Genomic DNA, 27,153 nt, shown 5'->3' with positions numbered 1-27,153 from the left:
CGTGTGTGCATGCCCGCCTCGTGGACCCACCTCGCGGGCAATGCTTGCCCTCATTCGTTTGTTCGGTCTGTTTGCTTTTGGGGGTGGGCAGAGCATTCATGGGGCTGAAAATGCGGACACTGCCGGAGTGTGGAAAAGACTGCTGGGATGGGTGGCCATGGGCACTTCCCTGTCACGTGGGTCCAGCACGCTGCATGACCATCTCCCTGCCTTTGGTGCTGAGCAACACACCTCAGAGGTGGCCTGGGGACAGGCTTCCTCCCTCATTTAACGGGCAGCGTCCTCTGCTGTGAGGATGACCGTGACTTAGCCTCTCCCAACAATACACAGTTGCTTCCCAGGCCTGTGGTTTCAGGCGGTGCCATGTGGCCTCTTCGCCCTTCCCTGCTCACCTGGGGCATCTGCCTGACGTGCTCAGGAGGGCACAGCAGAGCCAAGGTGTGGGCTCCAGTCGCGTATTTTGGAGATTCCCAAGTTGCCACCGGATGGGGTGTCCCCATCACATTCCCACCACATAGCCACACGCGGGAGCCGACCCTGGGCCACCTTCCCGATGGACATGCAGAGACCGGCCTCAAGGACCTGCAAGCTGTAGCTACCACTGTCCCATTTTACAGAGGAGAAGACTGAGGCCCAGGGGGGGTGTGGCTGTCCCCGGGAGCAGAGCTGGGTGTGAAGCTTCGTGAAGCCTGACACGGTGCCGGTTCACTTGAGCATTCATTGGCGCATCGCCCCTCCTGCTAGGGAGCATCATCTTTGCTGTTATAACCCTTTCCAGAAAGTGACCTCACCCAAGCACCAGACTCCTGCCCATCCCCAGGGACGGCTGATGCTGGGGCAAGTGTGTGGGCTCTCCCTTCTGCTGGGCCCTTACCTCCCGCTGTAGCTGGCCGTCACACCCGCCATGGGCACGCTGGGGCAGTGTGTGACGAAGACAAAGAAGGCCAGCAGGCTGATGAGGGCGCACAGCAGGCAGAACCTGATGATGCCGGGACTGCGGAGCTTCAGTTTGTTCACAAAGAAGCCACCCAGGAACGTGCCACCGCCGCCTGCCGGTACCACCAGGTACCCTGGGAAGAGCGAGGGGCCGGGTCTTATCATCTCCAAAGGTGGGGAAACTGAGGCACGGGGACCAGGGGCCAGCAGGGAGGATGCCCCAGAGGCTGAGGGGTGCAGGGGTGGGTGGGGCAGGACCGGGAGGAGGAGGAGAGCCTGGAGCCTGGCACCGCAGTGCAGCTGCACGACCCTGTGCACAGCCCCAAGGCTCACTCTCACCCCCACCTACCCAGCGACCTCTCACCCACCATGAGTGCCCTGTCCGAACCTTTCTAGAAGATAGTCTCAAAGACCCCTCCCTCATTCGAGAACTAATGAAAAAGCAGAGGACCTCTGAGATTCAGAGAGTTTCCTCACCAAATAAGGTCGCAGCTTCTGAGGCACTCAGGCTGAACTGGGACTCGAGGAACTTGGGGCCAAATGTGGACATGCTGGTGATGAGGGTGGCCTCGGTGGCCCCGGCCAGGCACAGCAGGATGAACGTGGGGTTCTTCAGGAGGAGCCAGATGGAGCTGGACAGGGGAGAGGGAATGGAGACCAAAAAGAAGAGACAGAAGGTCAGAGTGGGCCAGATACAGAGAGTGAGGAAACTGTGTTCCGAGGCCATCCCCTGAGCACAAAGGGCCCCAGTTCTGAGAGGGGAATGGAGTGGGGTGCAGGTGAGTGAGGGGCACCTTATATTTACTCCAGAGAAGTCAAGAGGGGATGTAAAGTTGGGCTTTGGCAGCTGGAGAACTGACGGCCTGGCTCTGAGCCTGGGGACCACATGTCCTGAAAGCTGCTGTAATTGGTTGTGTAAGAGTCTTGTCACCGCCTTGGCCAGAGTTCTGGCTTCAGCGTGGGAAGAGACCCTACGTGACCCAAGACACACCTCCCCGTGGCTTCTGTGACGACCAGCAGAGGGGTTGGAAAAGGGAGCTGTTAAGCAAGGTGGCAGTCACCAGTCCCAGGACTGAATGGGAACAGGGTCACCAAGAAGTAGAGCCAGTTTTCAACCACCAGCCCTGGGAGAAGGGGCTGGGGCAGGAAGCCTCTCAGATTTGGAATGAGAGGCCCCTCCTAGGAGCCCCTACATGGGCTTGACTGGTTCCCCAACTTCTCTAGGTTTGCACTTGGGGTCAGGGGCCACTGGGGGTGGGAGTGAGGGTCCCCGGCAGGATCTGGGCATTGGCCCCTCAGATCCACCCTGCGAATTCCCTGGCAAATCCAGCCTGGAGCCTCCTCCTGAGAAGAGAGAGGACGGAGCCCTGCCTGCTCCTGTGGGAGGACCACCCTCCGTCTCTACTTCGCCTGGTACCTGGGACGCCACGTTCGCTTGAAGGCCATGGCTAGCTCTACAGACGGGGCCACAGGCACGCCCGCAGCTGCCCACTGGGGAGGCAGCCCCAACCCACTTCCCTGACCCTGCAGGACAGTGTCTGGAGCTCAGCACAGGTCCCCGGGCCCCTCAGTCCGCACGTGTGATGAGCGCAGAGGCTCCTGGAGGGGTAAAGGGGGCCTCCACGTGCTTGATAGGGGTCGGAGGCTGAGCGGCACTAACTCCTGCCTTTGCTATTTAAACACGTGAGACACTAAAAGACAATTAGAAAACAAAACAAGCCCCTCGCCCCCAGTGCAGTGAAGAAGGCAGAACTTAGCACGGAAAACACATGCGTGACACCCTCTAGGCTGGATCTGGGACTAGAGGCTCAGCCCTCGCCAGGGAGACACAGATCGCCTGGGCTGGCAAGTCCTCCTGCCACACTCCCAGCTTCACGGTGCGACCCAAGACTGGAGGTGTCTGCAGGTGCGGTTATCTCCCCCTCATCTCTGTTCACAAGCGATGTGGACGGGGCATGGGTTTACTTTCCGACAGTGCGCGGCTCATGTCCCACCCCCCTCAGGAGCAGGCTGTGAAGAGGCGCTCCTCCGCCTCCTCCCGGTGGCCGGCAGACCGCTCTCCTGGGTTCCTAGCTGGGCAATATTTCATGAACGGAAGCAGAAGCATCTGCCTCCAGCGCTTCATACGAGAGTGCTGGCCATGGCAAACCCCTTCGTAGCCACCAGCTCTCCAGCAGGAAATGACACGTCCATCCTTGCCAAGTCTAGAGATCGGCCATGATAAGCCCCAGTACATGTCAAAGTGACTCTGAGCAACTCGACACTCAAATGCTCTTCATCTTGAGGACCTAGGCCAAAGGTAAACTGGATTCTGTGAAAGGACGCCGTGACCTGGCGTGCTTGTCCTCACGCTCAGGCTGACTCCAGAGCAGGTGACAGCGAGCGTTCCTTGTTCCCCACCCTGATTACAATGGGGGAACCCAGTTCCTTCAAGATTTACTTTCTGACTTCAGGATCGAAAAGCCTCTCTTGTCAGCTGTGGGTCCCACATCTCAAAAAAGGAAAGAAGACAGAAAGCAGCGGATATCCCATCCCAGAATGGATGCCACCTGAGCTGGGGGCTTAGGTGGGCCTCAGGGCACAGACCCCCTCCCCAGCCCATTTTCCAGCCATCCAGGTGGGGGGCTACGCCCTCAGGTGGCTCCTTCCTGGGGCTCTGCCCAGACCTGCGCAGGCTCTGGGGGTGCCTCAGGAAGTGGCGTGACTCTCCTCAGTGTTATGCAAACTTCCTCATTTCTTAATCGCAGCCTGCAGATTGCTCAGCCAAAATTCTTGTGCTGAATTTTCCTAGAGAATTAGTCAGGACTTTTACAGATGGCACATGTTCCAGAATTTGTTTATTACCAGATAATGGCTTAGGGAACTAACCCTGGGCATAAACCTCTTTATCGCTTGATGAATCGGGAGAGGCGCTGGGTCCCCAAATCCCTGCTGGGGACCAGGTTCATGACACACTGCGCTGGGAGAACTGGCTGCACTTGACCCTTGACTCTTGGTGGCTCTGCTGCTGGGTGTGGGAAAGGGGCTGAGCCAGCCCTCCACGGATGCTCCAGCAATCCCAGGTCACTGTGGCCTGGGTCACCCTCCCCAGCTGGCAGCTCCTGGCTCTTCTCCAGGGTCTAACAGGAAATGGTGAGCAGGGGAGCAAAGCCCTAAATGAGGCTTCCCTCCCCACTCAGTGCCAGCCATGCTCCTCTTGTGGCGGACAGCCCAGGGCTTTCTGAGGAGGCACCAGGACCCTGACACCCCTTCACCCTCCCCATGTTGAGGGCAGGTGGCGGGGGCTCACCCCCATTGCCCACAGCCCCAACTCAGAGACGGGAAATTGGTACAGGACAGGTGAGCCCGTGTGCAACAGGCCTCAGGGCCAAGGACACAGGCAGTGCCACCCTGATGGCCTCCTCCCCCCAGCCCTGGGGACAGCCCCCTGAAACCTGTGATCCCATGAAGAGAGAGCTGGCAACCAGGAACACCAGGCCCTATGTCATCCCTCTAAGACCAGGCAGCCAGGGCCTGCATGTGTCCGACAGGGCATGGAGACGATGCCAGGCCAGAAAAGACCATGGAGGAGGGAGCGTGGAGATTGCCAGCCCGTGGACCCCTGCCTGGGGAGGGAGGACAGCTGGGCAGGCACAGGGCAGGGGCAGGAGGGCAGGAGTGGTCTCCACTTGTTCTGTGGTCCCCAGTGAGGGAGGGAGGACAGTTCCCCCATCTGTGATGCTTAGGGAAACAAGACAGAGTGGGGCTGAGAGTGCTTGATGGGGCGACTCTTGGGGAAGCGTCTCAGGGTCAAATGCAGCTTCCCTGGGGATACTGGGACACGTGGGCCAAAGGGGATCTCGCTAGTGTGGAAGAGATTTGCTACTGGCCACCCAGGAAGCCCCCAGGAGCCTCCACATGGTGCCGAGAGGGTGGTCCCAGAGCAGCACGTGTGGAGCTGGTGCTGCGGCTGAGGTTCCTCTGTGGGGTGGACCCACGGCAGCCATAGCCTTCATTTGGGGTCTGGGTCCCTGGCCCAGGGGCCTATTTGCTTCTCCTCCATGTTTCGACCTAAGTCTCGGGTCGACTAGTCATGAAAGAGGTTTCGGGGCTGTACACTCACCACGTGGCCCTGGAGGGGTTGTACCGACTCTCCCCAGTTTAGGGTCAAGACCCAGCATGCAACCCTCAAAGGGTTCTGAGACGCGCAGCAGGTGACCCACACCCCACCCCGGGGCCTTACAGAGGCAGGTCTCTGATGGTTTTCCCGAAGTCCGGGCTGCTTGCCGCCTTTGGACCACCATCTTTCAACTGGTGCGTTTCCGATGCTCTCATGACCACGTAGCGCTGGGAGCCTGCGAGGACAGAGTCGGTGGAAGCCCTGTCCTGACGTCCCACCCTCCTGGGTTTAGGGATGGAGGGCGCAGGAAACTGTGTGGGTACACTTGGCGTGATGGTCAGAGGTCCTGGAGGCCACCATAGGACCAGCGGGAGGGAGAGGTGAAGGGGCCCACCTGGTCGGGGCAGACAACACCCACCTGGCAGCTGCCGAGGATAGCTGAGGAGGGGGATGGCGATGAGGAAGGCGGCCGCCCCGGCGCCCAGGAAGCCGATCCACCAGGCACCGACCCACAGTGGGCTCTCGGTGGTCAGCTCCGTCCTGTCGGAGGAGGCAGCGGCACCTGGGTCAGCATTCGGCCCAAGCATATCCTCCACGGTACACACACACCCTGGGTGACCATCTGGCTTCTCCTCTGAGCAGAACTCTGGGTCTCTCTGCACACCCGTTAACATAGGTCCACAGAACTGCTGGCCAGTGGTTCCACCCCCTCCTTGCAGACTAAAGCAAACCCCAACTATGGCTTGGCCATCCCCTGGACAGATGGCTCCATGCCCTGACCTGCATACTCAGAGACCTGGGAGGCAGCCTGCAGCCCAGTCCTCAGACCAAGACCACAGCAGGGTTGGGAGTCTAGGAGGAACAAGCTATCCAAGTAACAGCAGGGTCAGGCGTCCCTCCCACACCAGTGCAGAGGGTGATAGTGCAGAGGGTGACATCCCTGGGGACTCGTGAGGCTCAGGGAATGGCGGGCTCAGCTCAAGCTGGCTGGGAGCTCCCTGCAGAGGAACGATTAAGGGGTGTGACTGCAACCTGCTCACAAGCTCTCTTCCAAATTGAGAGGTTAAGAGAGGAAGAGCCGTCGGGTTGCTCGGCCACTGAGAATGGTGGAAACCCAGCCAAGCTCTGGGCTCTGGGCACACACCATCACAGGGAGAAGGGAGAGAAAGGGCAGAGAGGGACGGAAGGGATGCAGGAGCTCAACACCCAGCAAGGCAACAGACGGCTGCAGCAGCTCCCGCTTTATTCCGACACTGAAACGCCACAGCTGCCACCAGGATGGGACCTCACTCTGCGTCCCCCCTTGCACAAAGAGGGCCAGATCCTGGAGCCAGAGGGGGCGCAGAGCGTGAGCAAAGTGGGCACAGATGTGCACACCTAGCCCCAGATTGCCAACCCAGGTCAGAGGTGGATTTTGTAAGATGGCAGAGGTGCCATCTGCAAAAACAGGCCCAAGGAGCAACAGTGTCCAAAGCACGCCTTAGCGGACAGTCAAGAGAACCCAGCAGGAGCAGACCCTCCACGTGAAGGGCAGGAGACAGAGCCACCCCCAGAGCCCTGCCCGGTCAGCAGTCAGCAAAGATGCACTCCCTGTCTTCTCTTCTCTGTGCTTCTCTCCCTTCTGTCTCTGTGCTTCTGTCTCTCCCTGTGTCTCTCTGTGTGTGTGTCTCTCTCTCTGTCTCGCCCTGTTTCTCCTGTGTGTCTCTCTCCCTCCCTCTTGCTTTCTCACTTTCCTGCTTGAATTTACAAAAACAAGCATCATAAAAAAAAGACAGAAAAAAATGAAAGAATCTCACGTGGGCAGCAGGAAAAGCTGCCATCAGTTCCACAAGGGCATTAGAGAAATGTAGCCAGGGCTCGCCTGGCTTCAGAAGTGCTTGGGCCTGGGGCTGCCATCCATCTGCCTGGCCCCCTCCCCAGGCCAGGATCCCAAAGCCACCCACGGACTCCTGAGTCAGCCAAAACCAAGGCCAGCCCTGGACTTTGTCCTGCTCGGTAGGGCCAAGAACTCCCACCACAGCTGCTCAGTGAGGTCCACCTCTCAGGGCCGTGGGGCCCTGCTGCTGCACAAGCACTCGGCGATCCCTATGTGGGCACAGCTGCTGGGACGGGCAGGGTGCACCCGAGGCCACTTACCGTCGACCCATTTCCGTGAAGATGTTCAGCAGGGTGCCTCCAATCAGGTAGCCAGCTGCAGGGCCCAGGATAGCCGCGGTGTAAAAGACAGCTGCAGAGAACCAGAGGTGTTGGGGCCCACGTGCCACCCTGGGGGCCATGTGGGACCATGCCAGACCTACCTCCTAAGAGAAGCCCCCATATACACATGTCTGCCCCCCAACTGTGGACACCTTGAAGTCCGGGTCCGCCTGTGCAGCCTCCCCAGGGCCTGACATCTGGTGGGTGTCAACGTTTAAAAATTTCCCCCAAAGCCAACTGTGGATGTCACCTGGACTCTTTCCCCCAAGACAGAGCAAAGATCCTCACACCCAGTTTGCAGGGTGTGGGCATCTAAGCAGCACCCCAGACCTTCCAAAGAGAAACAAGTGGCCCGCAGGTGGGAAAAGGGCCCCTCACTCCTGTCCCTTAGATCAGGATTTGGAAGGGCCTGTGTGGCAGTATGACCTCTGGCTGGAGTGATGTGACCCCCAAACTCCTTTGGTTCCTGGGACACAGCTGTCAGGTGATTGAGATGATCGATTCCAGGTGGACATTGGGAAGCTGAGGGCATAACCAGAATCCAGCCAGGCCACTGAAGTGCCGACCCGCTGCTTTCTGTGACCCTTTCAAGGTGCCCTTCCAGGAGAGCCAAGCCACACAGGAGGGACATGGAGAAGCAGGTGGTGGGTGGCTCAAGGACCCTGTCCCTCCTTGCTTATCTGCACACAAAACTCTCCTTTCCAGGTAAACGTGAGGGTCTTGGCAGAAGCCTGAGGCTCTGTAGCCGGCTGACCCAGGCACCACCCTGTGCTCATGACCCGGGCCCCAGAGCCCCACAAGGTGGCTGAGACTGTGTGTGGGGGTTTTGCTGAGGTTCCTGGGCACGGTGGCCTGAGCCCTTAGTGGGGGCTTCATAAGAAAGGCAGCATTGCCTCCATCACCTTTGGTGCAGTTAAGCCACCACACACCTGCGATCTCATGCAGGAGCACCTGGGCCAGGTGAACAGGGGGTGCACAGAAAGGCTGGGGACGGGGCCAGGCTCCAAGTAGGCTCAGCACTGGCCATTTTCACTCATGCTTCCACCCCTGGCCACCCACACTCGCTCTTCCCTGCCAGCCCCACTCACCGATATAGACAGGCGAGTAGCTGGACTTGACGTTCTCATCCAGGTAGGTGACACCCAGCGTGTAGAGTGGCGTGGCGCCGACGCCATGCAGGAACTGGCCCAGCATGAAGACCAGCCGGTAGCCGGACAGGCCTGAGCTGCTGTCTGCACACGCCATGCTCCGGTTAGCTGGGCACGTCCCAACCCCCTGGTCGGCCTCCACCTCGTAGCGGCCGGCAGTGAAGTGAGGCAGCGCAAACACCAGCGAGCCGGCGCCCATGACCAGCACGCCCCAGCCCAGCCAGCGGGGTTTGTGCCCGCTGCCCCCGAAGTAGCTGACAAAAGTGAGGCAGAGGCAGGCGGCGATGTCGTAGGAGCTGGCGATGAGCCCACTCTGGTAGCTGTGCAGGTCGAAACGGCGCTCGATGGAGGTGATGACGGTGTTGATGAAGCCGTTCACCGTCATGCCCTGCAGAAACGAGGCCGCACACAGGAAGAACAGGAAGCCCTTGGGCGTGTTGAAGACCTGCAGGCACCTGGGTGCGAAGGCCCGCCAGCCGCACTCCGAGCCCTGTGGCCCTGCTGAGACGTAGCGCACCTCGTGGGCCGCCTGGGGGTCGCACTTCTCAGCCTGGGGCTGGCACAGGGGCTGGCTGCAGGAGTCCAGGGGGCTGTGGGCGGCAGATCTCAGGGAACCAGGGCTCAGGGGCGAGCCTGGGAACTCCTTTCTGCCGGGCAGGGTGTGAACAAACCCATTTTCAATGGTTGATGTTGGGCTGGGGAAGGTGAGTGGCGGCATTGAAACGAAGGGTTTGTCCCCCGTTGAGTGCAGGGGCATCGCTGTGTCTGGCGGTGTCACGACCTCGTGGCTTCAGCAGTGCAGTGAGAACAAAGGTGGGGACAGCAGCGGAACTCACCGAGGGGTGTGCAGATGGCCCGGTTTATTCTGCAGGAAGAATTTCTGGATAGTGAACCTGCATCTATCGGTGAACACGCCGACATCTTGACATGGACACTTTTCTGCCTGGTCTCGAGTCTGGTGGCGTCAACCTTCCCTGACCAGCCCCCTCCCCAAATCCAGGGCAGCATCTGGTGAGACCCACACTCAGGCATCATGTCTCAGGTCACGGCTCAGCCGCCAGGTGGGCGCATGCCCCGGCCTGGTCATTGGGACTCGACTCCAGCAATTTTGTTAGAACTGTTGGACAGAGAGGTTGTTTCTTCAGGGGTGTGGCTTCAGGGGCTGCAGCGAGGGCAGAGCCCGCCTGAAGAGGCCACAAAGCAGAGAGCAGAGTTGAGACGCAGCAGGACCAAGGCAGCCCCATGTCAACCCCTGGGTCACCCAGACCTGCACTCCCCCCATCGCCTGGCTCTGCCACATGCAGCTGCGATGCCCTGACTAACTCAAATGAGGAGTCTCCACTTCGAACTCAAATCTCAACCAATTCTGCCTTAAATTCATACCCTGGCGGTTTTGGGTCACGAAAAGGAAATACATCTTGGTCCAGAGTTTGAAGGATGTAGGGGGAATGGGAAAGGGCCCCGGGGCCATCAACCCCTCGCTCTGCGAAAGCCATGCTCGCTGCCCGTGCAGGTTTCTGCAGATGCTGATGCGAGCTGCACTCGGACACCCTGTGGACAGTCACCAGGACATGCACCTGGCCCGCTGCCTCTCCAGCCCACCCATCCCAGCCGCCCGCCACAAGGAGGCCTGCCTATTGAGTGATCGAGTGATCACAGCCGATTGCGGCTCTGGGGCACATCTCCTCACCCTCCCCACCTATTTTTAGAAAAGGAGGCACATTTCGCAGGTAAATAGATGCTGCAAATGCCCCCCGCCTCCAGGAACCCTGAAGTAGTAGCCGGTTTTCCCACCAGAAATCAGGTGGCTGATGGTCATGCAGCTGCCATGGTAGGAGATGTTTTCTCAGACCTCCACACACTTCTCATCCTAGCACTTCTTGTCATGGCTGAGCTGCATTCCCCCAAGAGAAGATACGTTGCAGCCCTAGCCCCCAGTCCTCAGATTGCACCTGTTTTTGGAGACACGGCCTTCAAAGAGGTTAATTCTGGTCTCCAGGAGGGCCTTCATCCACTCTGACCAGCATCCTTACAAAAAAAGGGAGATTTGGGCCCAGGTCCACTCAGGGAGATGCCACGTAAACTTGAAGACCTCATCGACAAGCCCAGCAGAGAGGCAGGAACAACTCCCGCACAGCCTAGATCAGACTTCCAGCCTCCAGAACTGGGAGGTGGTACATTTCCATTGTCCGAGCCCCCAGTCTGTGGTCCCCTGTTACAGCAGCCTGAGGACCCTCATGCCTCTTCACCTTTTGGGATGGGGGCGGAGTGGGGAGGTGACATGTCTATCTCGGGCCACTTGGTATTCACATCCAACAAGGGTACCAGTGTCTTCAGAAGCAGATTCATCCCAGGGGACACCACACCCCCAAGAGGCTTGAGAAACACAAGGTGTTCTGTGGTCAAAGGCGTGGGGGGCACTGCCTGTCAGTGTCACACCTGGGGCTGGCCACCCAGCAGTATATCCACAGGCCCAGAGGTATCTGGCCACAGCCTCGCTTCCAGCCCACCCCACCATGCACCGAGTCGCTGGATGGGGACAGAGGGAGACACCCTGAGAGTCCTCCAGGCACCTCATGTGGAGTCTACTCTGCTGGGCTCTGTGCTGGGACTGGGGTGGGTTGAATGGTGCCCCAAAGCCCTCAGCAGAACCTGTGAGTGTGCCCTTATGGAGAAAAAAGTGTCTTCGCAGATGTGATTACCAATTTGAGATGAGATCATCTAGATCAGAATGGGCCCTAAATCCAGTGACAAGTGTCCTTACATGAGAAGACACAGAGAAGAAGCCACATGAAGTCAGAGGTGGAGATTGGAGTGATGTGGCCACCACCCAAGGGATACCTGGAGCCACCAGGAGCTGGAAGAGGCGGGAAGGACCCTCCCTGAGGGGCGGAGTGGAGGGCGGTGTGGGGGTGCTTCTGGGAGAAGTGGCATCCAGGATGGGCCTTTACTGACAGACAGATACTGCAGCACTTGGGGACAGCAAATTGCTGGCTTTTGTTTGTTGTTTGCTTTTAAATAAAGGGGACACCTTTATCTTGTGATTGTAGACAAACGGGACCAGCCAGGGTGGAGGGAGCCTGGAGCCCACAGTGGGGTCTCACCTAGGCCTGGACGGTGCTCAGTTTACATTTGGAGCAATCCGGTAGCTCCCCTCCCCAGGGCTGCACAGAGACCCCACCAAGCCCAAGGCTGGGGGCTCCTGGTCCTTCTGCCATGTCCTCCACCAACACTCAGCCTCCTGGGCATGTCCATCTCACTGAGCACTGCCAGGCAGCAGACACGTGGCCGCCATGCCAATCCTCTGCGAAATTGGAAGGTTGCACCCCCTTAGCTGATTCCTGCCCCACCCCAGGCTCTTCCCACCCTGCCTTCCTAGGGCCATGGGGGTGAATGCCACCAGTGGGAACACAGCCAGCTTTGAAGAATCCCACTGAGCGGTGATGTCTGAGTGGGATCCCAAAAGCACCGGTGCACAGTGAGCGCTGACTTTGTACTAGGTAGCATCCTACTTCTTTTACAGGTAAGGGAAGAGGCCCAGAGGGGTCAGTAATTTGCCCAAGACCACATAGCCAGCCAGTGGCAATTAGGACTCAACCCATGCGGTCTGTGCACAGGTCACAGCTGTCTTCTGACATTTATTGAAAGAACTGTGACCAATCACGTGGTGTTTACACATAAATTTGCTGTTAACTTTGGAAACCGGCACTGCTGGGCTGTCAGTGAGCAACTGTATTTAGAGGCTGTGAACAGCAAAAATCCCACTGCAACCATTCCTGGGGCCTGTGCCCTGGGGGCCCGGGTTTTATCTGTAATGCCAGCACCCCTCTGCAAGCGGGCAGGCCAGGTTCAGATTTGAGAAGTGCCACATCAGAAGGATGGCACTTCGGCAAGGGCAGTTTTATATTGTAGTAAGAATGGCCAAGGCTTCCTAGAGGAGCAAGAAGTGGTCTACTTCCACACACTTGCAACAAACTAGCTATGAAGCCACTGTCTCATGACGACACCAGGCAAGCACAGTCAGTGCAAGTACTCAACCTGCAGAGGAACAGAGCAGAAAGGAGGGACAGGCAAGAGCCCCGACAGGACAGGGTGGGGTGAGGTGGATAACAGCTCTGCCACATACCAGCCCCGAAATCTGGATGGGCTGCTGAAGCAGACAGCAACCTCAGGGAGCACGAAGAAATGCAGGAAAGGCTCAAAGACCTCGGAATTCCAAAGCCCGGCGACCACCCCGTGTTAACATTTTGCTGTGATTCCTCTAGTTTTTTTCTTATATACATATGTGCACACATGCGTGCCACACACATATGCATGCACACACAAAGGGCCCAAGAAGTACCCCTCCAGTGCAATCACTGGAGGTCAGGGTACGAGAGGGAGTTTCTGCACCCGCACACACAAACGTGTAACTGTGTACATGTGCACTCACACACGTGCGCACACACATCTGCATATGCACACACACAAATAGTGGGAGGCCTGGCCCCACCCTGGGGCTGGGAAGGAGCCCTGCCCAGGCCAAGGAACAGCCTGAGCACAGTTCTGGGGCAAGTGGGAGCAGGGCCGTGCTCAGAGAGGTTCTGTCGGCCACGTGTGGGAGCTGCTGTGTTCACCAGCACTTCTGCAAACAATACAATGGGGCCCTGGGAGTTACCTGTGGTGGGTTCCCATGTATGTGATCTGCAAAACCGAGGCCCAAGATACTAGTTGCCTTCAAGCACCTTGCTTGACCCCAGGGCTCTGGGCTCCTTCACACACAGGGCTTGTTCAGCCTGGGGTGGGGACCAGCTGCTGGGGTGAAACACCAGTGATGGGCAGGATCAGGTCTACACTGGGTGTAGAGGAAGCCAGATGGTTAGGCTTTCGTGATCAGCAACGGCCACAAAGAAATAAACTGACTTCCCTTTTTAAAATAAAAGCCACAATAAAATAGAACGAGGAGTTGTAGGTTGTCCAAACAGTTCCACATTGGTGGTTGTTTTACATGAATTAAAAGCTCGGACATAAATATATAAAGCTCAACCTGAAATTAGATACATTTAAATTAGCAAATTTAAAATTCTATTTCAAATATTAGCAGCCAGCAGCCTGCTGCTGTTTCCTGCTCATTGCGCAACCGCACAGTGTAAGAAATACACGGTGCCACTGAGATCCACCAGCCACGGCGGCCTCCAAAGTCTTCCCACTGTGGGCCAGTGCCAGTGATTCTCAAAGATTAACAGCAGCTGGACTGTGGGGCCGGCTTCACGTGGCTGAGATCTGCACCATCTTTGGTGGAGCCGGCACATGTGTGGCAGCGCACACCCCACCTTTATTATGCCTGAGAGTTTCTGCTCCCTCTGCAGCTGCAGTGCTCTCTCTACAAAGCTTTTCCTCCTTAGCGGTAGGGTCTTGATGGGAACAGGGTGTCAGGCCATTCCGTGACTTAGGGGCTAAAGTGCAACAGAAGCATTTAGCAACCCGCTCCCGGAGTAGGGTAGGGGCATCTGGTACCCTCTCTGCTGCTAGTAGGGGTGGCCAATCAGTGAGTGGGTCCCGGGCTGGCATGACACCTGGACTCTTACAGCCACGAAGAGGGTCCCACGTTCAAGGGTCTTCCAAAGGAGGTTGCCAAGTCTGTACCAAGATCTCATGCAATGTGTCCTGAGCACCAATGTTTACTTAGCATGTCATTCTGGGTTCTGAAGCTAGAGCAGGAGAAAACTGCTCTGAGAAGTGGGTGCCTAGGTGTTCACAGCAATGCTTGGCCCAGACCTGGAGTCCTCGCTGAAGCACAGGACTTGAGTTTCCCAGCAAATGTTTGCCGCAGAAACCAACCCAACTTGGGAAAGGAAGGCCTCTCAGCCCCATAGCCACATCCAGCGATGCAGATGCCACATACAGCTCCTGGACTTGGTCAGTGCCTTTGCCCTGGTCTCTTGGTCATCAGTTCCCTTGAGGATGATGCTGCTGGGGCCTGAGAGATCCAGGTCACTCACATGGGGGTTCCTTTCTTGGACCTGCCAGCTTCCAAGAAGGCCAATCAGACCCCTGCACAGCTTAGCAAAAAGGTGAACCTCACATCTGTCCTCGATGCTGGTAGAGCCTGGAGCAATGGCAGCTGACCCACATTAAGGGGCAGCTCTGTCACCCACAGCCTTTCGTTTATCCATCTTGGCTCCTTGTGAGCAAGCTGGTGTGGCAAAGAAGGTACGGGGGCTGGCAGAGTCTCATGACAACCTCTCTGAGAGGATGCCCAGTCCCCGAACCAGCCCCTCTAAGGAGGACAGGGCATTGCAGCTGGGCTCAGAGAGGAAGACAGGCCTGGCTTTCTGAATTCTTCTTTCTGGGGCCCTGGGCGTGTGCATGCATGTTTATAACTCCTATTCACCTGGAATTGGTTTTGACACACAGGTGCATAACCTACAGCAGAAAGTGCAGGAGCTTCATCCCACGTCCATGCGCTCAGACTCCCCCAGCAGGGAGCGGTTTCTTCCGATCTGTGGACGCTTCTGCCCAGGATGACATGTGGAACAGAGGCTACAGGCTGCCTTGACCCCAGGCCATCCATAGTTCAAAGGACCTGCCTCTTCCAAAGGCATGGGCCACGGGGATCTGTGACCATCCTGTCACCACAAGCTGGCTGCATGGGGCAGTGGTCAATACACAGATGGATCACACCTGCTGATGAGGCTGGTGCAGGTGAGCTAAGGCACCTGGGGCTTCTCACAGGGACCTGAGTCCTAGGCTGAGCTGATGCTGAGAGGCAGCCGGGAGAGGCCAGTGACACAGCCCCAGGGCAGAGGATGAGCGGGTGTAGGAGGCAGGGGTGGTGAGACTGCCCACCACAGGAGGGACAGGCCAGTGGCCAGCCCTGGGACATCAAGCTCCTGCTAGCATTCCAGGTCCAATCCACAGGCATCCTCACCTGAACCATCCCAACTGCATCTAACTCCAGGGTGTCTCCTCCCACCCACTCTACAGAGTCTTGTCACCTCGTGTGATGGTCTCAGAGTCAGGGACGAGAGAGAGCATGATGGCGAATTTCATGTGTCAACTTGAATGGGCCACAGGGTGCCCAGACATTTGACTGAACACCTTCCTGGGTGTGCCTGGGAGGGTGTTTCTGGATGAAACGAATATCCGAATCAGTGAACTGAGTAAAGCAGATGGCCCTCGCAAAGAGTGTGTGGGGTCCTCATCCGATCAGCTGAGGGCCTGGAGGGAACACGAGGCCGAGTGAGAGGAAATCTCTCCTTCTTGACTGCTTGACCTGGGACATCGATCTCTTCCTGTCTTTGGTTTCAGACTGAAACTTCGGTTCTTCCTGGGCCTCCCCTGCCAGCCCTCGGACCGGGCTTACTTCTCACCTCTCCTGGCTCTCAGGCCTTCAGACTCGGACCAAAACTGAACCATCAGCTCTCCTGGGTCTCCAGCTTGCTGACCACAGATCTTAGGACTTGCCAGCCTCCATGGCTGCGTGAGTTGATGCCTCACAATAAGTCTCTTTGTGCACATATTTTATTGGTCCTGTGTCCACGAAAGCCCTGACACAGCAGGTCGTTCTGTTCATTTGGCACAGTTACCAGCATCTGCTGCGTGTGATGCCTGTTCTGAGCACTGGGCTTCAGGGGCCCCCCAGGATGCCATTCCACCCAGGAGGAGCCCACAACTCCCTCCACCCAGGGCAGTCACTTAAGAGCCAGCTGCATGCTGCCTGTGGCTACAAATCAGAGTGGCCCAGCTGCAGAGAGCAGGTGTGGGCAAGACTCACAAACTCGGAACTGACCCAGTCACTGTCCAAGGTTTAGGAGCCAGCTTTAGGGAAGAGTCGGATAACAGGATGCCAGGACCATCGCCGACCACAAACATTCCCATGCCAGTCAAGCACCCATGTGCACAGACCCACTGAAATCTGCTCCACTGTGGGAGGTGGCTCCTTCACCCCACCAAGGTGGGCATGCTCCCCATGGCTTTGTACTCTTGACCCAGGGGCAAGGTCTCTGCTGGCACTCCAACCACATGACCCCAAATGGCTGGCAGTCAGGAGGGACCCCCCGCCCCCACAGCTGATGGCTTGGTCTGAAGGTCCGTCCCAGCCTCCAGGCTACCCACCCTGGGGCATCTGCTTACCTCTGGGTCCCCGTCCTCCCCCGGCGCCCCCTGCCTTCATCCCGCAGGGGAGTGTGTGAGGCTGAAGAAGCAGGAATGGAGCCTAGATGGCTTTCTGGGCCTGGGAAAGGCACAACCTGAAACTCCACTCCTGTGTGCGAGGAGAGAGGGACTGATCCTTCACAGGGAGCCCACGCTCGCCCATCCTCCAGACCTGTCCCTGCTCGCTCTGCCCCACAACAGCTCAGCAGGAGGAAGGAGGGGGCCAGGCTGCTGCCAGAGGTCCTGGGACAGTCAGAGCCCTGACGATTAGCACCAAGACAAATAGCAGGAGGATAATGTGTACCCCTGTGGCTCCCTGCCTGGGGCTCTGGTGGGGAGGGTGCGTGTGCGTGCCCACATGTGTGTATGCATGCACATGTCAGGTGGCCACCCTTCTCTTCTGACTCCCCCATGCTGGCCTGGCCAGTTAGCTATGCCTCAAGGATAGGAAGTTCTGGCATATCTGGTCTGTGCCCAGAGCATGTGGCTGGTCTTTTGAGAAGAATCCAGTCAGCTGTTGCCGCCACCTCCTCCTCACGAGCCCTGGACCATTGCCTTGTGAGAAGTCATGGTCCCATGGTGGCTTGCCAGAGCCCAGGCTTTGACAGTGGGGCTCCCAGTCTGCAGATACACACACTCCTTTTTGCTCACTTGTATCCTCTCAAGGATCTGTGTGCAAAGCATTTTCCACTTAGCAGGTGGAAAGGACGCAGGATTTCTGACAGTGGTATTTAAGCCTCAGTGGCCTCTGGCCCTGGCCCATCTGACATCCTGTAGGTCATACTGGCTGCAGCGGCTATGGCCAAGCGAATGTCCCCAGGCAGGCCTGGAGCTGGGGTGGGGCAGGTAGTGCCCCTCCCATGTTAGGGAGCGCTCCTGGCTCTGTTCCTAAGCCCCACTTGGTGGCTGGGGAAGACCCACAGTTTCGTTTCTCCTTCCCCTTTAGGCTCCCGCCAGCACCTTGTGGGAGGCCACGCCCCCTGCTCACTCTACCCACTTGCTCTGAGGCCACCAGCCACCAGCCATCCAGCCCCTGAGCAGCCCTGAGCTCCTGTCCTCGCCCCCGACCTCCCCCGCGCCACAGCCTTTCTCCACAGCACCTGGGCCTCTTCTTGAGCACTCAAAATTCATCCTGGCTTCTCTTCTTCTGACTGGGTGCGTGGAGGGGAGTTTTCACTGCTTCAAGATGAGGCACAAAGTTTTTTATAGAGCAGATGGGGGCAGGATCTGGGGCGGCCATGGCAGCCCCTGGCACACCCCAATTTGCATACCTGGTGACCAGGCACAGGTGAAGGGCAGGAAGCGGCTGCTTTGCATGGGCCAATAGTGAAGGACTGTGTGAGAGAGAGCCAGCCTGGCCACGAGGCGCAGGGCCTCACGGGGAGTCCTGCATCTTAGCCTGGATGACCTGCTCCCAGCCTACGTGCAGCTGCCAGCTCCAGCATGTATGTGTTGAGGGGACAGGAGGAACCAGAGGGGACGTGTACAAGTTAACTCCTTTCTAACACAATGTTCGATCCATGGAATTGAAAACCCTCCCCTGCCCTTCAAGGCAGATTCGAGAAGCAGAGAGGACAGAGAGAGGCTCTCTCCAGGCCAGGCAGGTCGTGGGTTTCTCTGGGCCTGTTTCCCTACTGTAACATGGTGTAAAATCACAAGGGGGAGGGAATGAGACCCACATGTGAAGGACCCAGCCCCTCTACCCGAAATGGGTCTGGGAGCCACTGGGAGCTCATGGGAAATGCAGACTTGCAGAATCAGATTCAGCATCTGTCCCCCATCCCCGCAGCTCCACACTCCTTGGCCCCCCAGTAGGTCCCCATGCCTGTCCCAACCCCCTCCCCAGCCTCTGCTGATGTTAAGGACAAAAGTGGCCTTTGCCCATGCTCCTGCCTCCCACTGCACTTTGGCTGCTGGTGAGTAAGTGACGGACATCACTGTGTTTTCCTGGTTTTAAAGGCTCTCCTGTCCTATGAGGAAGGGGAAAGGAGGTCCCACTCCTCAGGCAAGTCAGGGCCCTGGGACTCTCTGGTCCTGGCACCAATTTCTGGGCTACATGGTGAGTGGATTTTGCAAAAGGCATGTGGTTTTAAAAAGCGTCCACCCTCCCCCGGAAATGTGGTCCAAGAGTCTAATTCTGTGCAATGCTGGCAGGAAGCAGGCTGTGCCGTGGCTACCAAGGGGAACCAAGGGGAACCGAGAGGTGTCAAGAATGCCGGCAGCCCCAGCATCTGAGGACAGCAGGCTGAGAGCCAAGCAACGGCCAGAGGAAGAAGAAGAGTCCCCAAGACCAGACTGTGCTGCACTGGCCCCTGGCCTCCTACAACTGCCAGAGATCCATGAGAAGTCACACCCCAGGGTCCCATGTGCTGACAGCAAAGTCACCAGGCTCCACTGAGTCACACAGAACCCTGCTATCCTGACATGTGAGCCGCTGGTGCCTCCCACCACTCGAGGGGCACAACCCCTAAGGGCCTGTCTGATCACACGCAGCAGTCAAGAGCTGGTTTCTGCCCCCGCAGTCAGCTGTCACGCTCACCAGCACCACACAGAGGCCAGAAAAGCAGCCGAAAGTCCTGGAACAAAGGTGGGTGGTGAAGTTTCAAGGACTACCGTAGAACCCCTTCTAAAAGCCAACAATGGGCTCTTTGCCACTCTTGAGAACAAGGAGGCCACATGGCATGGAAAGGACTATTTGTGTGGCCTCTGTCCACCCCCAGCTGGACACAGCAGCAGAGGAAGCAGCAGGGCGTGCTGGGCGTGGCCCCCACCCTCACCGCTGGGCGCTCTGAGGCCCCTGCTGCTTCCTACCCAGGCTCCAGGCACCAGGCTGCACAGTGGCCTTTCTGTGGCTCATCTCCAACCACTTGCGATCCACCTGCCAGGGAGAGTTCAGGGACTCGACCTGTCCCAGCTTATGAGTCCCCGAAGCCATGAGTTCACATTGGCTCAGCAGGTCTGACTTGGGAAGTGGATTAACACTCACAGGGACTTCTAGATCAAGGACATTGTAGGTACGATGCTAAGCTGGATAACTTAATTGCGATTTCATAATCAGCTGAAAAACCTTTGCTGTTTGGACATAGACCTGGAACCCAAATTGCAAGCGGGGGTTTGTCAGGCCTAGGGGTCCACTGGGGGCCTGCTGAGAGCCAGGCTTTCTGAGCTTCACCACTGCAGCCAGTTGCTCTGGCAAGGGCAGGACGTTGCTCAGTGCACAATTTACAGCACCCTTGTCTAGCTCTGGCCAGGCTGTCATGGGCCCGGCCACCTCACCACCCAACCAGTGGTGGGGAGGGGCCTGATTAGGACTTGCCCAGCACCTGCTCCTGGGGTCACGCCCACTGAGCCACAGGTTAGGTCATAGCCAGTCAGGAGGGAAGCGGCCCATGAAGAATTTTCCAGGCAGTACCTACTGGCCTTGCAGGACAGGCCCCAATGCAGGGCGGTCAGGACAAGCTGGCTCCTGGCTGGGATCAGGTCCAACCAAGAGGCCCCGCTCCCTGTCTCCCTCCAGCAGCACATGGGAAGGTCAGGCTGTGTGGTCTCACTCCCCAAGAGACATCCTCCCTGAGTCCTAGGGTCACTGACTCTGCCAGCCACACGCTCTTGTCCCCTTAACTGTGGGCTGACTTTGGGGACACTGCTCTGAGTCACAGGCCTGGCTCCCCGTGTTGTCTTCCCCCTTAGGAACAGAGCTGAAAAGTGGTTAAGAGCCCAAGTCTGGAGTCAAACAACCTGGACTCCAACCTCTCTACCACTTAGTGGCTGTGAGACCTTGGGCAAATCACTTTAACCTCTTGGTGCCTCAGTTTACCCATCCATGAAATGGGAGTGATAATAGCCACCTCAAGGGGCTATTGTGAGGATTGAATGAGATAATGCTCTGGGCACTTGGCACAGAGCCTGGCACGTTCTATATGCTGGATAAAAATGGCTATGTTGTCACTGTTGTTACTGCTGTTACTAAATTCACAGACAGAGCCAACTAAAACCAAGGTGCTCTCTTCTCTGGAAACTTCCCAGCAGTCAGGCTCCCCAGAGCCAATTTCTGATTACACAGGGTTAACCTACGTTCCAAAACTGGCAGCGGAGGCACAGCGACTGAAAAGTCGGCTCCATCACTGCGGAAAACTACCGCGGTTCTAGCGTCCCTAGACAGGGAAAGGCCCCACCGCCGAGTCCGACCACCTGGGCTTCTCCCCGCTCCCGCCGCGGCGCGCAGGGCAGGTCCCGGCGCCAGCCTCGCGCTTCCCGGCTCGGGGCCAAGGGTGCACCCTCGTTTCCGTCCTCCCCGGCCAAGGGTGCCCCTTAGCGGCCCGGCCCTCCCCCTGCATGCCTCCCCACTCCCCCACCAGACGCCTGGGTCCCCGACCTCGCGTCGTGGGGCCGGGACAGGGGCGCGCCCGGCGTCACCGTGGCTGGGGACCAGCCCCAGGCCTCCGTCCTGCTGCCCGGCCGGCGGGGACCGCTCTGCCCACGCTCTCCTCCGAGGTGTCTAAAGCGCGACTGCCACCCGCCCGCGACAAACTTCTGAGCATGACGATTTCCTCCTTGACTCAGCAGCAGCATCCGCCGCAGGTGGGTGACCGCGCCACAACCCTTCGGCACCGGGGAGGCGAGTCAGCCTCCGGCCCGACCTGCGGGGCCACTTGCCCAGGCCACCAGCCCCGGCCGCTCCCTCCATTCCCGCCACCACCCATCCCCTTTCCCTCCGCACCCGGGGCAGCGGGCGTCGCCTTCCCCCTCGACCCGCCTTCTCGCGATTCTGGGGTTTGCCGGCTGGGGAGCTGGCGGCAAGAAGGGGCGGTTGTGCATCCAAGTCCCCTCGATCCCGCCCTTCCCCCGCCGGGCATGCCCCACCGCGCCAGACCCGGAGCCACCTTGCGCCCGTGTGCCCTCGCCCGACGTCAGCGGGTCGGGCCCCGCTCCCCCGCGCGCGCCCCCCGCGCACTCACCGTCCCAGGCCCGGCCGCCGCGCTGCGCCCCGCTCTCTGGCAGTCGCGCAGCCCACGAGCGCAGCATCCACGTGGGGAGGCGGGCGGGGCTCCCGAGGCCGCGACGACGCCCTGCCCACCCGCTGCGGCCAATGGCAGCGCGGGCCCGGCCCCCGCGGTGACAGCAGGGCGGGGCTGGCGCCGGCGGGCGGGACCCGAGGCTGGAGGGGCGGGGCGCCGCCGGGGCCACACGCCTCTGTTCCCCTAGCGCCGTCGCTCGCCAGCGGGACGCGCCCTGAGACCCCCGGCCCAAGCTTCCCTCTCCGACCCCGAGAGCGGGGGCCCGGGTGAGGGTCGCTGCCCGCCTCGGTCCAGCCCGGAGCCCCACCGTGAGCGCCCCGTGGTCGGTTCGCGGTGGCCTCCTGGACGCACGAGGAGACGAGCACGCTCGCCTGGGAAGTCAGGGGTTTCTGCCTGTCGGTTTTTTGATAAAGGATCCTCTTTTTGACATTAGCACTGAGGTTGGACGGGAGGGGGCACTGTCTGATTTCCTACCAGTGTTCCCTGCTATGTGACCTTGAACACGCTGCTTAACTCCTCTGAGCCTGGGTTTCCCCATCTATAAAGTGGGGATGACGGTAGTGCTTCCCCAAAGGGCTGTTGAAAAATTTTTTTTTAAGATGACCAGTAAGGGGATCTTAACCCTTGACTTGGTGTTGTCAGCACCACACTCTCTCAAGTGAGCCAACCGGCCATCCCCATATGGGATCCGAACCCGTGGCCTTGGTGTTATCAGCACCACACTCTCCCGAGTGAGCCACGGGCCGGCCCCAGGGCTGTTGAGAACTTTAAATGGAATAAATCGGGATGAGGTTGACCCATATCAGGGCTCATCAGAGTTGCCAAGCATTACCACCTGATCACATGAACGTTCCACAAATCCTTCCTTTTCAGTTTCAGTAAAATGAATTTATTTTTAAAAGAAGTGACAAAAGTCAACTGCGTGTTTGTACGTGTGTTTGAGTCCTGAGATAAGTGAGGTAAGGAGAGAAATGACCAAACGGTGACCTTAGGCTGATAAGGGAGCCTACAGAGATGGGGTACAGGTGGGGCCTCTTCCTGGGGGTGGAGGGAGAGTTCACAGGAGAGATGAGGAGGACATGCTGAGGCTTATGGGAAGTGTTCTGCACACCCTGTGCAGTGGTTGATGAGGTGTGTTTCCCTCCTCCAGAGAGTAGGGGTTGTGCCCCTCACATCTGGCCCCGGAAGCCAGGGGGCATGTCTCCAGGGCAGCAGGCTGCCTCCTGGAAGCTGGGGCAAGGTCTAGCTGCTCCTGGGCATGGGCACTTTCAGAGAAAACACCATCGACCATTGTACCTGGATGGGGAAGGCCCCTCCGAGAGTTTGTGGAACTGCTGGAGGAACTGGGCTCTTCCACCCAAAAGAGGAAGCCACAGCACTGCGGGAGGGACTGGAGCAGCCCTGAAGACACCTCCCCCGAGAGGAAAGGGAGTCAAGCTTCTCTGCACACCTGACCTCAGGTGTGCAACCTGCCAGGAGCCCCATTTCCAGGCAGAGCTGACCAAAGATGTCTTTGAGAGGAAGCGAGCTCTGTCACTGCGGCGTGTGCTTCTGCTGGTGACATGGTGGTGACTTCAAATGTCAGGAGCAAGATTGGACTCCATGTTTCCAAAATGGATGATATCCCCTGAAACCATTATTTATACACTGTCTTCCCTTTATACAACTCATGTATTGTATTAAAAGGGTAATTTTGTTTTTAAAAAGGTAAAATGTTAAGAGGAAAGAGAAAGTATTAAATTCTAGCTAAATCCTCAGACCTGCCTCAGGCCCCACCAGGGATCCCTCAGGAATCCTTCCCAGGTGTCATTTAAAAGGTAACTTTGGAACAAACGTTTCAGGCACATTAATGTGAAATGCAGGCCTTCTGCCCTGCCTCAAAGGCTGACCCAGGTGTCCAGGCTCCTCGAGTGTCCCACCCCACCCCCTTGCACCTGTGTGTCCTGATGCCTCCACCTGATCCATACATACCATGTGCAACCTGCCCCCTCAGGGTCATGCTCAGGGCATCAAGGGGGATGAGAGATCTGGCCCCTATGCCCAGGCAGCACTGCTCAGCTATGGCCTGCTATTAAGAGGCCAACTCCATCCCTGTCTGGTGTGGAAGCAGGAGGGGCAGGGAGGGGCCCTTGAGGGGTCAGCCACAGAGCACAGCAGCGTTCTGGAACAGGGCAGCCTGATTATGTGCCCTGGAACATTCTGAACTTAATAAGTTCTATCCTGGCGGGGGTATTTTTTGGTGAGGAAATAATTAAAGGAAAAAGAAAAAAAGAACCCAAGTCCACTGGCTCCCTGCAGTCTTGTGGGGGGTGCATTGCTGCATGTTGGGGCATCTCTGGGAGTCTCAGAACAGACACTTTGCATTTTTATAGCCAATTATATGACATCATCTTTGGAAATACCCCAAAGAACTGAAATGTGAAAGCTTGTACGTGTATTTACACACCCTTCTCTCCATGGACTCCGGCTGGCTTTATGGACATTGCCATTTTGAAGATAATATATCTCAAGATCAGAAGAGAAAGGAGAGAGAGAGAGAAATTTCAGGTCAGGCTAATGGCCAACAGAAATGGCTTTGAATCCTTGGTGCCACAGTCTGAGAGTTGATCCTGGAAAAAACAATACCATTCCTGGTGCTTTGACCAGGCGTGATATCTGAAAATGACCCACCTTGGCTATTAACACTTTATTTGGAGGATACTTAAAATTGAGGTAGTGTCTTATGGGCATTTCTATTTTGGTAAATCTTGCATACGTGTTAGTCGAATCCTTTGAAACCACCACTGTTCCCCCTTTCTTGATTTACAAAAATGGCCATTTCAACCCAATGACAATGGACACCTTGTCTCAGAAATGATAGAAACATCCTGGCAGCAAAGTCTTGGGCTGTGACCTCGCAGCGGAGGTGCCAGAGAAAGCTTTCTAAAAAATATTTGAAGTAGTGATTTTAACATTTTGCATGAGAGAGAGGATTTTGCTGAAGGTTGAAGAGGAGGCATTGCAGAGCCTAGGTGTGTGAGCATGTTTAAATCTGTTAAATGCTGTGTTCAGGTGGGGATCATTCTCACAGTACAGCCCATGTGCAGTCTGGCAGCTGATCCGTGGCTTACCAGAGAAGAAAAGCACATCAGAGTAGTCTCAGTTAAAAACTTAGCCCAGAGTCATCTAAACTTCTGGGATTGTCGTCAGGTGAGGGGAGGCCATGGGCATCTGGAGGGTCTCTGGTAGCAGGATTGTGTGGATGATAAAAAGTATTTTCTGTCCTCAGAATCATAGTTCCATGCTCTGGGGCAGTGCGTGGCTGGGGGCTCTGCTCACTGGCCACTGCCTTGGACACGTCATTAGCCACCTTGGGCCTCAGTGTCCTTAGCATGGCTCAGGGCACGCAGCAGGCGGTCCATGAGAGCTCACTAGCAATGTCTCCATTTTTCATTCCGAAGCTTTGTTAACCTCTGATGTGAACTGAGACATCACTGGCCTTGTTGGGCTGGGCCCCTGGCCAATTCTGTACAAACGCTCTTGACCCGTCTGGGCCACAGCAGCCTGGCAGATCGTGAGCAGCCAACTCCCGGCAGCAGACATCCTACTGTCCTCTCTCTTTGTCTCCCGGAGCGAGATGACTCTTGGAGACGAAGTTTCAATTCAGTCTTTGTCTTTTTTAAAGAATCTGCCACCGTTAAAAGCAGCTACTGCAGAATCTGATTCCATTACACTGGGTCTTGGGCATTCTTCCAAAATCCTGGTGGGCAGAGGGGCCTCACCCTGGGGTTATAGATGCGCAGATAACTCATACTTGAATAACATGGTATTTAACATGCTGACCCAGGCTGCCCTTCCTGACAGTGGTGATGGGAGCTTTGGCCCAGGCGAACAGAGAGCATCATTCACAAGCCCTGGGCACAGCGATTCACAAGTTCAGGCTTCGACATCTGGGTGGGCAGCTATGGTATCGTGTTCTCTTTAGAAGCCACTGACTAATTCAGTGCAAAGTATGTGGTGTTAGAGATTAGGTTTGGGGTAGAAAAGGTTGGAATTGGACTTTCCTGCCTAGTCAGATGGCTCTGAGCTCATAAATTTAATTCAAGGACACCTGGGATGCCTTGCATTCCAAGAGAGGCAGACTCAGCTGAGTGGGGAGGAGGTCACCCAAGCTGGTGGCTCTGTGGCACGGGCATTATGAAGCTGCAGGAAGAGATGTGCCCAGCTTCCAGCACCTGCAGAGCCCCAGTCCTGGTCCACACTCAGGGCCTTGGCTACCCAGCATCTCCCTGGAAGGGTAATTTGAATTCACTGGTGGTCCACTTGTGTGGTCTTTCTGCATATGCTCTTACAAAGAGGCGGCTGTCTTTGCCAGCCCGAGGACATCCAGAGCTGCGCTGGCCTGCCCGGTGCTCACGAGCCTGCCCAGCTGGTCTGGGGGTGGAGGTAGGTCAGAGCGTCCACTGGGCTGGGACTGCACATTCCGGAAGGACCTCAATGTTAGGTAAATGCTCCCATTAGCTTCCAGTGTGACTACACAGGCAGCCGCCCAACCCGCTGACACAGGCCCTGTCTAGTCTCACAGCTGCTCTCACCCTGGCCACCCACCAGTAATTGCCTCACGACTGGCGAGATTATGTTGCACTGACTGTGTTTTATGTTAAAAACACTAAATGCAAACATTTAAATTATCGGCAATTATTTGCAGCCTGTTTGGGCATTTCTTCATGTTTTATTTGGTTGGGTTCTTCGGCAAATGGAAGTGGGTAGGGCCTTTCCCCACCTCCAAGCCCTGCCTTTGGCATCTCCTTTTCCCGAGCTGCCACCTCCCAGCGTGAGCCTGGAGGAGCTAGGACTTTGGACTTTGCCAGAGGACATGGACAGCCCCTAGGAGCCTCACTCACTGGGGACTGAGAAAGGCAACAGGCCCTGCCCTTTTGAATATCCCAGACATGTGCAAGGCTTCCTGGGTGTATGTAGAACTCCCTGGCATGTATAGGGCTCCCTGGCATGTACAGGGCTCTCTGGCTACATGTAGAGCTCTCTGGCGTGTACAGAGCTAACTGGCTGAGGCCATCGCAGGACAGGCTTCTGGGAAGACTACTGGGGGAAGTCAGGTGAGAGACCCAAAGGGCACAAAAAGAGGGATGCCCTCCAGTCCCAGAGATTCCTTCCTGAGACATGTCTGCTGTCCACGGGATCCAGGGAACCAGGAGGGCACCAGGACCATGTCCAGCTTGCACCAACTTAATCTAACCTGGAAGGTGCTGCCCATTGGGCATGGCAAGCTCAGGTGTGTTGTCAGAGATCGTAAACGACAATATCCAAACCTACTTAGTGGCGAGGAAATCTCTCAGAACTCTCCATAATCAGGTGCCACACGGTCAGTACTCTGCAGGTGAGCTGGGCCCTTTCTCACTTAGGAGACTCACAGAATTTTTATTTTCCCTTCACCGGGTAGAAATGTGGTATTCTGGCTCTCTGAGAGGCTTGGATGTTCTATTTAAACCCTAGGAACGTGGAGATCCAGAGGGGATTTGAAGAGCCGGCTCAATTTCCTGACCCAGATGGCTTGTTCCATCTGCAGGAAATGTGGTGACTTGTGGCTTTGCTGGCCCGAGGGTGCCAGGGTCTGCAGGCC

General features: G+C 57.1%; 1 protein-coding gene across 1 annotated transcript in view; it reads right to left on the bottom strand.

Moving 5' to 3' along the window:
* The window catches only part of SLCO4A1 (solute carrier organic anion transporter family member 4A1), a 129,283-nt gene that overhangs the window by 4,066 nt on the left and 98,064 nt on the right, over nt 1-27,153 (bottom strand). The window contains exons 3-8 of the mRNA XM_063092104.1: nt 8,320-9,244; nt 7,172-7,262; nt 5,454-5,575; nt 5,159-5,270; nt 1,414-1,568; nt 875-1,070 (exon numbers count right to left, since the gene is read on the bottom strand). Of these exons, the coding sequence (XP_062948174.1) occupies nt 875-1,070; nt 1,414-1,568; nt 5,159-5,270; nt 5,454-5,575; nt 7,172-7,262; nt 8,320-9,136 (1,493 nt within the window). The 5' untranslated portion in view covers nt 9,137-9,244. The remainder of the gene's footprint in view (nt 1-874; nt 1,071-1,413; nt 1,569-5,158; nt 5,271-5,453; nt 5,576-7,171; nt 7,263-8,319; nt 9,245-27,153) is intronic.

Source organism: Cynocephalus volans, chromosome 1 (genome assembly GCF_027409185.1).
Source record: "Cynocephalus volans isolate mCynVol1 chromosome 1, mCynVol1.pri, whole genome shotgun sequence".
Taxonomy (NCBI): domain Eukaryota; kingdom Metazoa; phylum Chordata; class Mammalia; order Dermoptera; family Cynocephalidae; genus Cynocephalus; species Cynocephalus volans.
This window is presented reverse-complemented; position numbering and strand designations above follow the sequence as displayed.